The sequence below is a fragment of the Macaca nemestrina genome, chromosome 20 (assembly GCF_043159975.1).
Source record: "Macaca nemestrina isolate mMacNem1 chromosome 20, mMacNem.hap1, whole genome shotgun sequence".
In the NCBI taxonomy this organism is placed as follows: domain Eukaryota; kingdom Metazoa; phylum Chordata; class Mammalia; order Primates; family Cercopithecidae; genus Macaca; species Macaca nemestrina.
In genome coordinates this window covers 15,642,330-15,655,875 of record NC_092144.1, presented here as the reverse complement: position 1 = coordinate 15,655,875, position 13,546 = coordinate 15,642,330, and the positions used below count along the sequence as shown (strand labels likewise).

General features: G+C 51.4%; 1 protein-coding gene across 14 annotated transcripts in view; it reads left to right on the top strand.

Moving 5' to 3' along the window:
• Positions 1–13,546, top strand: part of LOC105492908 (epidermal growth factor receptor pathway substrate 15 like 1) — a 127,216-nt gene that overhangs the window by 57,630 nt on the left and 56,040 nt on the right. For all 14 annotated transcript variants that reach the window (XR_011617356.1, XM_011760495.3, XM_011760363.2 and 11 more), the window contains 3 exons: positions 3,327–3,399; positions 12,445–12,606; positions 13,259–13,456. Coding sequence is in view for 13 of the 14 variants with exons in the window: in XM_011760495.3 (XP_011758797.1) it covers positions 3,327–3,399; positions 12,445–12,606; positions 13,259–13,456 (433 nt within the window). In the remaining variant the exon portion in view is untranslated. The remainder of the gene's footprint in view (positions 1–3,326; positions 3,400–12,444; positions 12,607–13,258; positions 13,457–13,546) is intronic.

Below are 13,546 nucleotides of genomic sequence, written 5' to 3'. Positions count from 1 at the left end.
TCAAGTGATCTTCCCACTCAGCCTCCCAGGTAGCTGAGAGTACAGGTGCATGCCACCACGCCTGGCTAATTTTTTTGGATTTTTGGTAGAGATAGAGTTTTGCCATGTTGCCCAGGCTGCTCTCGAACTCCTGAGCTCAAGTGATCCTCTGGCCTTGGCCTCCCAAAGTGCTGGGATTATAGGCGTGAGCCACTGTGCCAGCCAACATCTTTTTTCCAGTCGATTCTAGGACAGGGTGGACTCTTGTGATGTCGGGACACCAAGCAGAAGGGCCCAAAGGTACTTTGCCCTCTGTGGGAAGAAGATTGTTTACTTGGCTGAAAATGGAAAGGGCTTTGACTTTCCCAGAGAGGACTGGATCCTAGTCCTAGCTGGGGGATCCCCGGGGGTCATATTAACAGGTGCACTATTCTGTCAGCTCCTCTGGGTTTGGTTTTGTGCTGTTAGCAGAGCCCTGATGAGCAAAGGCAGGTTAAGTCTTGGAAGGGATCAAGGTGGGTGGCAGGTTAGAAAATCTCAGCCGGCCGGGCGCAGTGGCTCACACCTGTAATCCCAGCACTTTGGGAGGCCAAGCGGCGGATCATGAGGTCAGGAGATCGAGACCATCCTGACTAACACGGTGAAACCCCGTCTCTACTAAAAATACAAAAAATTAGCCCGGTGTGGTGGCAGGCACTTGTAGTCCCAGCTACTTGGGAGGCTGAGACAGGAGAATGGCATGAACCCGGGAGGCGGAGCTTGCAGTGAGCCGAGATTGTGCCACTGCACTCCAGCCTGGGTGACAGAGTGAGACTCTGTCTCAAAATAAAAAGAAAAGAAAAGAAAAGAAAACCTCAGCCACGGCCTGAGACAGACACCCCACTTAATGCTCAGTGCAGCGGACGGTTCCTGTTCTGTCCTGGCTCCTGGGGGCTGCATTATCCAAACTGGCGATCAGCAGGGATGTGCAGCCTGACAAGACTGAGGGTGTCTTGAGGATGCAGGGCCAGCATGCTAGAGCCTGGGCAGGCCTGAGAATCAGGACTGGCAGGCCAAGGATAGAGGGAGCCCCTGTCGTGCAAGGGTCAGGGTCTAGGAAGGGATGCTGGGGCATGAATCACCCCAGTGTGGCCTCAGGCAGCCAGAAGCCTTGTTTCCCCAATGTGGAGGTGACAGGCTGGTGTGTGCAGAGCGCCTGTCTGTAGGAGGCTGGGGCCTGCAGTGGCCCCTTGAGCAGGTAGCTCTGAGAGTGGCCCTTGGACTGGGGGAGTGTGGGCTGAGCTTTCCTCTTTTTTTTTTTTTTTTTTGAGACGGAGTCTCGCTCTGTTGCCCAGGCTGGAGTGCAGTGGCGCAATCTCGGCTCACTGCAAGCTCCGCCTCCTGGGTTCACGCCATTCTCCTGCCTCAGCCTCCCGAGTAGCTGGGACTACAGGCGCCCGCCACTGAGCCCGGCTACTTTTTTCTATTTTTAGTAGAGACGGGGTTTCACCATGGTCTCGATCTCCTGACCTTGTGATCCGCCCGCCTCGGCCTCCCAAAGTGCTGGGATTACAGGCGTGAGCCACTGCGCCCGGCCTGAGCTTTCCTCTTACGGTTTCACACTGCCATGAGCCCGCAAGGGCATGTCAGGTCCTTCAGTTTAAAGAGCACTTTGTATTGCAAGTTTCTGGGCTTGTGGAAATGAATATTCTGATGATCATAGTTATTTTGTGTCTGGTGAAATGTCCCTGAGAGGGCCTTATTGTTGCACAAGTCCTGGGTCCCTGGGCAGGAGGCAGGGTCTGTTAGACACATGGTGTTCCTGTCCCTGAGGCAGCCTCTTTGGGCACAAGAGGAGAGTCTTAGTCCATTCATACTGCTTTAACAGACCACTCTGAATGTGTGCCTTCAACATCAGAGATTTCTCATAGTTTTGGAGGCTGCAAAGTCCAACCTCAAGATACCAGCAGATCCGGTCTGCTGAGGGCCCATTTGCTGATTCATGGAGAGTCACCTTCTTGCCATGTCCTCACAGGGCAAAAGGAGCAAAGGGAGCTCTCTGGGGTCCTTCTTATAAGGGCACTGAACCCTGGGCCTTGTGGCTCACACCTGTAATCAATTTTTCCTGTTCCAAGCCACCCAGTTGGTGATTTGTTACAGCAGTGCTAGGAAATACATGCACGAATTCTATCTCAGTTTAAAAATAAAAGAAGGCCGGGTGCTATGGCTCATGCCTGTAATCCCAGTGCTTTGGGAGGCCAAGGTGAGAGGATCGGTTGAGCCCAGGAGGTCCAGACTGGGCCACATAATGAGACCTAGGCTACAAAAAATACAAAATTTGCCAGGCCTGGTGGCACACACCTGTGGTCCTAGCTACTCAGGAGGCTAAGGTGGGAGGATTGCTTGAGCCCAGGAGGTTAAGGCTGCAGTGAGCTATGATCGTGCCACTGCAGTCCAGCCTGGGTGACAGAGCAAGAGCCTGTCTCAAAAACAAAAAACAAAAAAAAGGCCAGGCACGTTGGCTCACGCCTGTAATACCAGTATTTTGGGAGGCCGAGGCAGGTGGATCACAAGGTCAGGAGATCGAGACCATCCTGGCTAATACAGTGAAACCCTGTCTCTACTAAAAATACAAAAATTAGCCGGGTGTGGTGGCACATGCCTGTAGTCCCAGCTACTCGGGAGACTGAGGCAGGATAATCGCTTGAACCGTGGAGGCAGAGGTTGCAGTGAGCCGAGATTGTGCCACTGCACTCCAGCCTGGGTGACAGAGCGAGACTCTGTCTCAAAAAAAAAAAAAAAAAAAAAAGTAGTAGTCCAGACAGGCTCTCCTGGGCTGCCTGGGGTGTCATAGGTTGAAGTCAAGGCGTCGACTGGGCTGGGCTCTTATTCGAGGCTCTAGGGGAAGAATCTGTTTCCAGGCTCATTCAGGTGTTGGCAGAATCCAGTTCCCTGCGGCTGGGGGTCCAGGGTCTCTTTTTCCTTGCTGAGTGTCAACCAGGGCCACTCTGTGCTCCTAGACACTGCCCCTGTTCCCCCTCGTGTGGCCCCTCCACCTTCAAAGTCAGCAAGGGTGCGTTGGGTCCTTAGCGCACGTGGGATGTCTCTGGCTTGCCCTTGGGCTGCCAGGTGGAGAAAGCACACAGGTTTTAGAGGGTCGTTACGTTGGGAGCGATCCCTCCCGTGGTCACAGGTCCTAACCACAGTCGACGGGGAAGGGACCGTACAGAGCGAGCAGTCACTGGGGCTCATTCTTAGACTTCTGCCAGCACACAGAGGGGCTTTTGTGGGGATGAACGGAATCGGGTCTTGAGGAGTGGAGGCTTACTATTCACTCTTGTTTTCATGAAATGTTTGTAAACATTCAGAGAGAAATATTCACTGGAACAAGACATTCGAGAAAAGGAAGAGGCAATCAGACAGAAAACCAGCGAGGTGCAGGTAAGGCGCTCGCTCGTTTTGGTTACATCTACTTTGTGCTAAATGTAGTTTAGAAAACTTCCCTCCCTGGCTGGTGGTGGGGAGGGGCGGGGGTCTGCCCTGGATGCAAACGTGAGCTCTTGAGGGCTGCAGAATGCAGTTTTTTTGTTTGTTTGTTTTTCAGACTTAATTTACTTTATTTTTCTTGCATAAAAACGCTGTGTTGTAGCCACAGCTGGAGCCTAGGTCCTCTGCACGGAGACTCTGGTGTGGGTTTTGACAAGGTGGTCCGTGAATTCCTGATAGGGAGACGTGGTCGGGGGTCAGGTAGCTGTAGATCTTAGAGATGGCATCAAAGGTGGCCTTGGCGAAGTTGCCCAGGGTGGCGGTGCAGCCCCTGGCTGAGGTGTAGCAGTCATCAATACCAGCCATCATGAGTGGCTTCTTGGGCACAGGCGCTGAGACGATGCCAGTGCCCCTGGGCGTGGGGATGAGGTGCACCAGCACAGAGCCGCAGCAGCCTGTCACTTGCAAGGGACAATGTGGGGCTTGCCGATCTTGTTCCCCTAGTAGCCTCTGCACATGGGGACAATGGAGAGCTTGGCCGGGATGATGGCCCTGTGGATGGCAGTGGCCACCTCCTTGGAGCACTTGACACCCAGACGGATGTGGCCATTGTAGTCCCTGATAGCAACAAATGCCTTGAATCTGGTGCACTGGCTGGCGCAGGTCTGCTTCTGCACCGGCATAATCTTGAAAACCTCATGCTTGAGAGAGGCACCCAGGCAAAAGTCAATGATCTCAGATTCCTTAATGGGCAGGGAAAGGAGATAGCTCTCCTCCAGGGACTTGATCTTCACGTCCTTGACCAGGCGGCCCAGCTTGGTGACGGGCATCCACTCCTCATCCTCGGCCTTGCCTCTGCAAGCTCCGTGGCCTTGGCCCTGGCCCTGGCCCCGTCCATGGCCGTGACCCCAGCCCCGGATGCCACTGCTGAAACCTCCGTGGAAGTTACCTCAGTTGCCCATCCCAGGACCTCTGACACCACCCCCCTGCCCCCCACGCTGCATTGGTGTCATCCGCCATCTGACTTGCGCTTGGGCCACCAGGTGGAGAAAGCGCGCAGCTTTTAGAGGGTGGTTATGTTGGGAGCGATCCCTCTCATGGTCACAGGTCCTACCCACAGTCGACGGGTGCCACTGCTGTGACATCCGTCGTTTTGGTGTTTTCTCGGAGAAGAAGTTTTTTTAAAAAAATAGTTTTTTTTTTTTAATTTTCCAAATAGAGACAGGGCCTCAAACACTTGAGCTCGAATGATTCTCCTGCCCCAGCCTCCCAAAGTGTTAGGATTACAGGTGTGAGGTGTGAGCCACCAAGCCTAGCGAGAGTGAAGATTTTTTTTTTTTTTTTTTTTTTTCAGTTTTTGGTTTTTTTTAGAAATGGAGTTTTGCTCTGTTGCCAGGCTGGAGTGCAGTGGCACAATCTCGGCTCACTGCAATCTCCACCTCCCGGGTTCAAGTGATTCCCCTGTCTCAGCCTCCTGAGTAGCTGGGATTACAAGGCATGCACCGCCACGCCTGGCTAATTTTTTGTATTTTAGTAGAGATGGGGTTTCACCATGTTGGCTAGGATGGTCTCAATCTGCTGACCTTGTGGTCTGCCCGCCTCAGCCTCCCAAAGTGCTGGATTTACAGGCTGAAGCTTTTAAAGTTGCTTATAACCATAGACAGTGGCTTCTCTTTTTCTAAAATTGAGACAAGTTGGCCCTCTGTATCCAAGGGTTCTGCATCCTTTTATCTAAGCAACCACAGATTAAAAAAAAAACCAATAAAAAATAATCCAAATTGATAAAACAGTACAATATAACTATTTACATAGCATTTACATTATATTAGGTATTATAAATAACCTACAGATAATTTAAAGTATACAAGGCTGGCTGTGGTGGCTCACACCTGTAATCCCAGCACTTTGGGAGGCCAAGGCCGGAGGATCACTTGAGCCCAGGAATTTGAGACCAGCCTGCGCAACACAGTGGGACCCCGTTTCTACAAAATATTTGCAAAAGCCGGGTGTAGTGGCACGTGTCTGTAGTCCCAGTTACTCCGGAGACTGAGGTGGGAGAATCACTTGAGCCCAGGAGTTGAAGGCAGTAGTGAGCTGTGATTGCACTATTGCACTCCACCCTGGGCAACAGAGTGAGACTCTGCCTGAAAAATAAATGAATAAGTAATATGGGGTGGTGGCAGGGTAGGTGATGTGTGTAGGTTACATGCAAACACTAAACCGTTTTACGTCACACTTGAGCATCTGCAGATTTTGATACCAATCTGAGGGATGACGATATAATTCGTGTAAAATGTGCTGTATTGAAGTGTACATTTCAGTGGTGTTTCGCATAATCACCGTGTTGATTAACCATCACTCTATCGAGTCAGAACCTGAATGTTTCTCCCATAGGCGCCAGTAGGCCCATAAAAGAACATCCAGCCCTGAACAGTAAATGGAAGGTTACTTTCTGAAAGATTCATCATTAACTGTTCTCTTTCAGTGAATGGAAGAGTTTGACACTAACTTTCCATTAACCCGAAAGGAAACCTCATCCCCATTAAGCAGTTACTTCCCATTCTCCCCTTTCTCTAGCTCCTGGCAACTACTCATTTTTTTTCTGTGTGTATGGATTTGTACCCGCTCACCTGGTCACGATGGGGCACATTTTCTTCGTCTGTTCCTCCCATTGGTGAATATTTGGGTTTTCTCACTTTTTGACTGTTGTGAATAATGTTGCTAGGAACAATTGCCTGCAGGTTTTTGTGTGAACACCTGTTTGCATTTATCTCAGGTGGATACCTGGGAGTTCCGGACATCTCCTGTCAGTGGAATCATACAACACATGACCTTTTGTGCCTGGCTTCTTCCACTCAGCATCATGTTTTTGAGGGTCATCCGTATTGTAACATGTATTAGCATTGCATTCCTTTTTATGGCAGAATAATATTCCATTGTGTGGATGGAGCACATTTTTTTGTTTTAAGAGGCAGAGTCTCACTCCGTTGCCCAGGCTGGAGTACAGTGACACACCTTGGTTCACTGCAACTTCTGCCTCCCAGACTCAGGTGATCCTCCCACCTCAGCTTCTCAAGTTGCTGGGACTATAGGCACGCACCACCATGCTTGGCTAATTTTTAATTTTTTTTGTAAAGACAAGGTCTCACTGTGTTGTCCAGGCTGGTCTCGAACTCTTGGACTCAAGCAATCTGCCCGCCTCGGCCTCCCAGAGTGCTGGGATCACAGGCATGAGCCACCGTGTCCAGCCACAATGGGCCACATTTTACTCATCCATACCTCAATTGATAGATGTTTGGGTTTTCCCACTTTTTGGCTTTGTAAATATTGTTGCTAGGAACATTTGTCTGCAAGTTTTTGTGTGAACACCTGTTTGCCTTTATCTCGAGTGTATACCTGGGAATGAACTTGCTGGGCCACATGGTAACTGTTGAGGAGCTGCCAGACTGTTTTTCAAAGTAGCTGTACCATTTTACATTCCCATAAGCAGTGTATGAGGGTGCCAGCTCTGCACAGCCTCACCAACACTTACCGATTTCCCATTTTTCCTTGTAGCCGTCGTGGTGGGTGTGGAGCACTGTCTCATTGTGGGTTTCACTGGCATGTCCCTCATGCTTCCTTAGCGACATTGAGTATCCTTCCATGTGCTTATTGGCCATTTGTATGTAGTCTTTGGAGACAAATCAATTCCGATTCCTTGCCCTTTTGTATTGAAAAATATTTTTTCATGTCCATTTTTAAATTGCTTTTTTTTTTTGAGACAGAGTCTCACTCTATTGCCTAGGCTGGAGTGCAAGTGTGTGATCTCAGCTCATTGCAGCCTCCACCTCCCAGGTTCAAATGATTTTCGTGCCTCAGCTTCCCGAGTCGCTGGGATTACAGGCATGTGCCACCACACCCAGTTAATTGGGTTCTTTTTACAGCTGTTTTTTTTTTTTTTTTGAGATGGAGTCTCACTCTGTGGCCCAGGCTGGAGTGCAGTGGTGTTATCTCAGCTCACTGCAACCTCCGCCTCCCGGGTTCAAGTGATTCTCTTGCCTCAGCCTTCCAAGTAGCTGGGATTACAGGTGTGCACCACCACACCCAGCTAATTTTTGTATTTTTAGTAGAGATGGGGTTCCACCACGTTGGCCAGGCTGGTCTCAAACTCCTGACCTCAGGTGATCCTCCCACCTCGGCCTCCCAAAGTGCTGGGATTACAGGCGGAAGCCACTGCCCTGGCCTATAGCTAGAGCTGAATTTGAAAAGTTCTTTATCATTTCTAGGTAGAAGTCCTTGTCAGATATGTGACTTGCAAATACCTTCTCAGCATCCACTGAGAGTCCACTCTGTGGATTGTCTTTCCACATTCTCGATGGTGTCTTTTGAAGCACAAGTTTTTAATGTTGGTGAAGTCCAGTTTATTTTTTTGCTGCTGTCGCACCCCTGTGTTTTCTTCTAAGAGTTTTATAGTTTTCGCTTTTCCATGTAGGTCTTTGATCCATTTCTAGTTAATTTTTGTATATAGAATAAGGCAGGGATGCAACGTCATTCTTTTGCATGTGGACATCTAGTTGTCCTGGCACCATTGTTTTTATTATTTTACTTAAAAAAATTGTTTTTAGAGACAGAGTCTCGCTCTGTTGCCCAGGCTGAAGTGCAGTGGTGTGATTCTTGTTCACTGCAGCCTCCAACTCCTGGGCTCAGGGGATTCTCCTGTATCAGCTTCCTGAGTAGCTAGGACTACAGGGTGTGCCCTGCCACACCTAGCTAATTCAAAAACATTTTTCTTTGTTTTTTTTAGAGACAGGATCTCACTCTGTTGCTCAGGCTCATCTCAAACACCTGGCCTCTAGGGATCTTCCCACTCTGGCCTCTCAAAGTGTTGGGATTACAGGTGTGAGCCACCATGCTGGGCCAGCGCCATTTGTTGAAGAGACTCTTCTTTCCCCCATTGAATGGCCCTGGCATCCTTGTCAAGGATGAGTTACTGTAGCTGTGTGCATTTATTTCTATCCCATTGACCTATCTGCATCTCATCATGCCACTACATCACTGGCTTGATTACTGCAGCTCTGTAGAAGTTTTGAAATCAGGAAATGGGCATCCTCCATCTTTTTTTTCTCTGTCGGTATTGTCGTGGCTATTCTGGGTCCCGTGTGTTTCCATATGATTTTTTTTTTTCTTGAGACAGCGTCTCACTCTGTCGCCCAGGCCGGAGTGCAGTGATGCTGTCTCAGCTCACTGCAACCTCTGCCTCCTGGGTTCAAGTGATTCTCCTGCCTCAGCCTCCCCAGTAGCTGGGAATACAGGTGCGTGCCACCACACCCAGCTAATTTTTGTATTTTTAGTAGAGGCTGGGTTTCACCATGTTGGCCAGGCTGGTCTCAAACACCTGACCTCAGGTGATCTGCCTGCCTTGGCCTCCCAAAGTGCTGGGATTATAGACGTGAGCCACCGTGCCTGGCCCCGTATGAATTTTGGAATCAGCTGGTCTGTTTCTGCAAAGAAGCCAGCTGGGATTCTGACAGGGATTGTGTGGACTCCGTGGCCTCTCGGGGTTGTTTTTGTCTTTTCTTTGCTCCCCTTCCTAACCTCGAGCTGGTGGATCTTTGTCCCTCTGGGACTTTCCGGTGGCTCCTTCTCCATTACGGAATGAGGTCCGGATTCCTTCAGTTCCACACTATTGTTACCTGGTGTCCAGGTAACACCGGCCCTAACCCTCTTCCCATCTTCCCCTCCCTTATCCATTACTCCCCTTAGATGTGGCCACCCCACACCCCTGACTCCCACAACTAACTCTGTTTCAGTTATTCAGTGTTCACCCCCAAACTTGTTAGACTTGATGCCTCAGTTCAGGGTTTTGGAGACACAGCCCCATCCCATCAGCAGCCACCCCTTCTGGCCTAGGGTCTCCACTAGTGTCTAGGGGAATCCAGGAGTTGTCACGTCACGGAGGTTGGCTGCGCTGTGGCCTGACTGAACAATGACCTTTTTCAATGAAGGGGGAAGACAGAGACTGCCCTGAAGGAAACTGCAGCTCAGTTTCCTAAATGCAGGAGAAACTATGTGCAAAAAATTACCCAGCAAGGTTTAAACAATTGTGTATTTCAGTTTTATTGATTTATATATCAGGGAGGGAGAAAGCAAGAATCAAGGAGAGGAAAAGAAGGCTGGGCACGGTGGCTCACACCTGTAATCCCAGCACTTTCGGAGACCAAGGCCGGATGATCACTTGAAGCCAGGAGTTCAAGACCAACCTGGCCCAACATGGTGAAACCCAGTCTATACTAAAAATCAAAAAAAAAAAAAAAAAAAAAACCAACCACTGGGCGTGGTGGTGTACACCTGTAGTCCCAGCTACTTGGGAGACTGAGGCCTGAGAATCCCTTGAACCCAGGAGGCGGAGGTTGCAGTGAACTGAGACTGCACCACTGCACTCCAGCCTGGGTGACAGAGTGAGATTCTGTCTCAAAAGAAAAAAAGAAAATGCTGGGGAGCAGGGAGAAGAAAGGTAAGGGAGAGCCAAGAGTGAGTAGGGCAGGAGCTTCTGAGGAGGGATTTAGACTGTGAGAACCCTCTTAGAGAAATGGTGAGGTACCCTGAGCACCTTTGTCACTGCAGACACTGACATGTCGTGTGTGTCTTAGTCCATTCAGCTTGCCATAACAGCACACCATGCACTGGGTGGTTTATAAACAACAGAAGTTTACTGCTCGCAGTTCACGGGGCTGGGAAGTCCAGGATCAGGGGGCCTGCAGATTCAGCATCTGGTGAGGACCCACTTCCTGGTTCATAGGCAGCACCTTCTTGCTGTGTCCTCACTCAGTGGAAAGATTGAGGCAGCTCTCAGGGGCCTCTTTTATAAGGCCACTAATCCCACTCACAAGGGCTGAACCCTTATGACCTAATCACCTCCTAGAGGCCCCACACCTAATACCATCATCTTGGGGGTGAGAATTTCAACAGCAGACATTCAGTACATGGCACGTGGCCAGTGAGTTCCCTCTTGTCCTCCTGTCATGCCTCTTCTGGGCAAATATTCTCTGCTCTGTGCATGAAGTGTGTGGTATACACATTTTGTCATCTTTGGTTTGAGGGGGACGTAAAGGAGGGACCTTCTCTGGGCAGGCCAAAGGCATTGGAGCCTCTGGTGTCCTGGAGCCATGGGCTGTGGCCTGGAAGGAGCCAGTGTGGCCCTAACTAGAACCCTGAGGCCCAGGACATCAGGGAGTTGCTGCCAGCGTTACCCGGTGGTGGGGCCAGGGTTTTACTTAGGAGGTTCTAGAGGCTTCCATCCCTGGTGGGAGCATCGCTTGGAGCATTGGGCTACCTCAGGCTCTCCCCGTGCCTCCCACTGGACACCTCACCCATTCCCACATGTTTAAATACCACCTTGATGCTGACACGCCTGACTGTGTTTCCAGCATCTTCCCTTCCTGGCACACTGGCTGGAGTCTTTCTCCCGAGTTTCCTGTCGAACATGTCCAGAAGTGACCCTGATTGTCCCCTCCAGATCCAGCCCTCAAGTGAAAGGCCAGAGGCAGGGAGGCTGGGGAGCGGACACCCCAGCTTCCTGAGGCATGATTTGCCCATTGAAGCAGGGAAGTGCCATGACGTCTTTGTCCCTGTAGTGAGGAGACCCCGGGCCACCTCTGGTTTTCTTATCTTAAGGCACCAGCCACCCCAGCAGCCCAGACCGGCTCTGGGATTCAGCCCCACCGCCCAGCCATGGCTCCCCGCAAACCCACCCGTCCTGTCCATTCTCATGACCACCACCTTGCTCAGGCCCCGGCTGCCGCTGCCTCTCCCTGGACCCCACACGAGGCCCCTGCAGTTCCTGCGTCCTGATAGCCCCTTGTATCATGCTCCACGTGGCAGCTGGAGGGAGGGGGCTTCTCACAATGCCCGTTTGTGCTATTTCAGCTTTGGTTATTTATCTTAAAGACAGATAATGCATTTGCACAGTTGAAAATCAGGAGGTGAGAAGCCTCTGCCCTCTCCTTGGGTGCCCCCATCCCTGGAGGTGCTGTTTATGAGCTCCTTGGGGTGGGGGCCTTCCAGAAAGGCATACCCTCCCCTTCCTGTTCACACAAATGCAATGTGCTCTTGTCCTACTGTAAGGCAGAGCACCTGGCGCCATCCTCTTCCATGGCCAAGGAGCGTCCCACAGTGTGGGCTGTGCTGGAACCTTCCAGCCAGTACCTCATGGACATCTGCATTGTTTACGGATTTTGCTGTCAAAGACATTGTGTGCCTCTGCACATGTCATATGCCTCCAGGATGCTTTTCTTGGAAGTGGAATCATGGGGCGGTAGAGCCTCGGGCTGACCATCTGGATCCATCCCACGGGGTCAGAGAGAGCTTCAGAAACAGAATCATGATGTCCTGCCTCCCACGCTTGCACATCCCACCTCCCCACTGCAGAGCCCAGCACCATCTCCTTGGTGTGGCCTGTGGGGTGCAGCCTCTGATGGCTCGGCCCGTTCCCTTTTGCTCCAACTGGAGTGCGACATCCCCCCACCTCAGGGCCCCTGTGGTTCCCTCCACCAGGCTCTGCCCCTGGCCCTTCCCCTGCCTGACACCTGCTCACCTGTTGGCACCACCCTAAATGTTGCTTTTGTGGGCATCTTCCCTGCCCACAAGGTGTGACTGCAGTTTCCCTGTGACCCCCTTGGTGCCACTTGTCCTCGTTTATTTGTGTTTGGGTGATGTTCCCCTCCACAGTCATCCGGGAGCTGGGGCCTTTTTCTCACGGGGACCCAGCCCCTTCTCTGGCACCTGGCCTGTTAGGCCATCGAGAAATACCTGCTGAGGGAGCTGTTGAGAGAGTGGACCCGGGCCTCCAGCCCAAGAGGCACACATTGGCCGTGGGTGTGCACGGAATGCTGGCCCTGAGCACGGTCCTGCCACGTGGTTTCGGAGGCTTCCCTGGGGCTTCTGGCCCAGGCTGCCCTCCTGTTATCTTGAACATGCTTCATTTTTCCCATCCTCACGTAAATCCCTGCAACTCCTCCCTAGGAATTACAAAATGACCTAGACCGGGAAACAAGCAGTTTGCAGGAGCTTGAGGCTCAGAAACAGGATGCTCAAGACCGCCTGGACGAGATGGACCAGCAGAAGGCCAAGCTCCGAGACATGCTGAGTGATGTTCGGCAGAAGTGCCAGGACGAGACTCAGATGGTGGGTCCCAGCCACGTCCGGGGCAGCGCCCTGCGCATGGGCAGGGGTTCCCGAGGGCTCCCCTGCGCTCATGTTACCTGAGAACACAACACTTAGACATCCTACTGGGTCAATAGAGTTGCTCCAAATACCACGCAGAAGTGTCCGAGCACCAGAGGCTTGACTTCCTGGCCACCCGCCGTGCTCCTAGAAGTCAGGTTGTATATGTGAATGGCCTTGGTCCCTGTGAACCTGTGCCCTGAACACACCCCACCCGCCTGTGCCCCACAACACAGGGAGTTCCAGGGTGCCTGTCTCCCCTCCTCGGGTGTCTCTGAGGCTCCACACAGATTCCAGAGGCTGCAACCTCAGAAAACTATGGGGACGCTCAGTCTCCCGGGTCATGGACAGATCGTTCATGCTTGGTCATGCCCCTCATTATTCCAAAGTGATCTTCCATTAGCCACAGCGGGAGGAGCCCGTCTGCCTTTTCTGTGTCTCTGTTTTGAGTGTGGAAAGAGGCCTGTAAGGAAGCCAGGTGTCTGGGCCTGGGTTAGGTGTCCGCCTCCCTGGGTTAGCTTGTTTCAGGGATGGGGGCTATGAGTTCTTTCTCGGAGTCCCATTTCATCATGCACTGTGAATCCCTTTAACATCTTTTAACATCTCATTTCAGATCTCATCATTGAAAACGCAAATCCAGTCTCAGGAATCGGACTTAAAGTCCCAGGAAGACGATCTGAACCGAGCCAAGTCGGAGCTGAACCGATTGCAGCAGGAGGAAACCCAGCTGGAGCAGAGCATTCAGGCCGGGCGAGTCCAGCTGGAAACCATTATCAAGTCCCTGAAGTCAACGCAAGACGAAATCAACCAGGTGCTTCTGTGGAGCCGGGTCCCTGCCACATGCCATGGACCAGCGAGCCCCAAGAGCTGAGGCTGCCACTGCTGGACTCCTTTGCTCTCA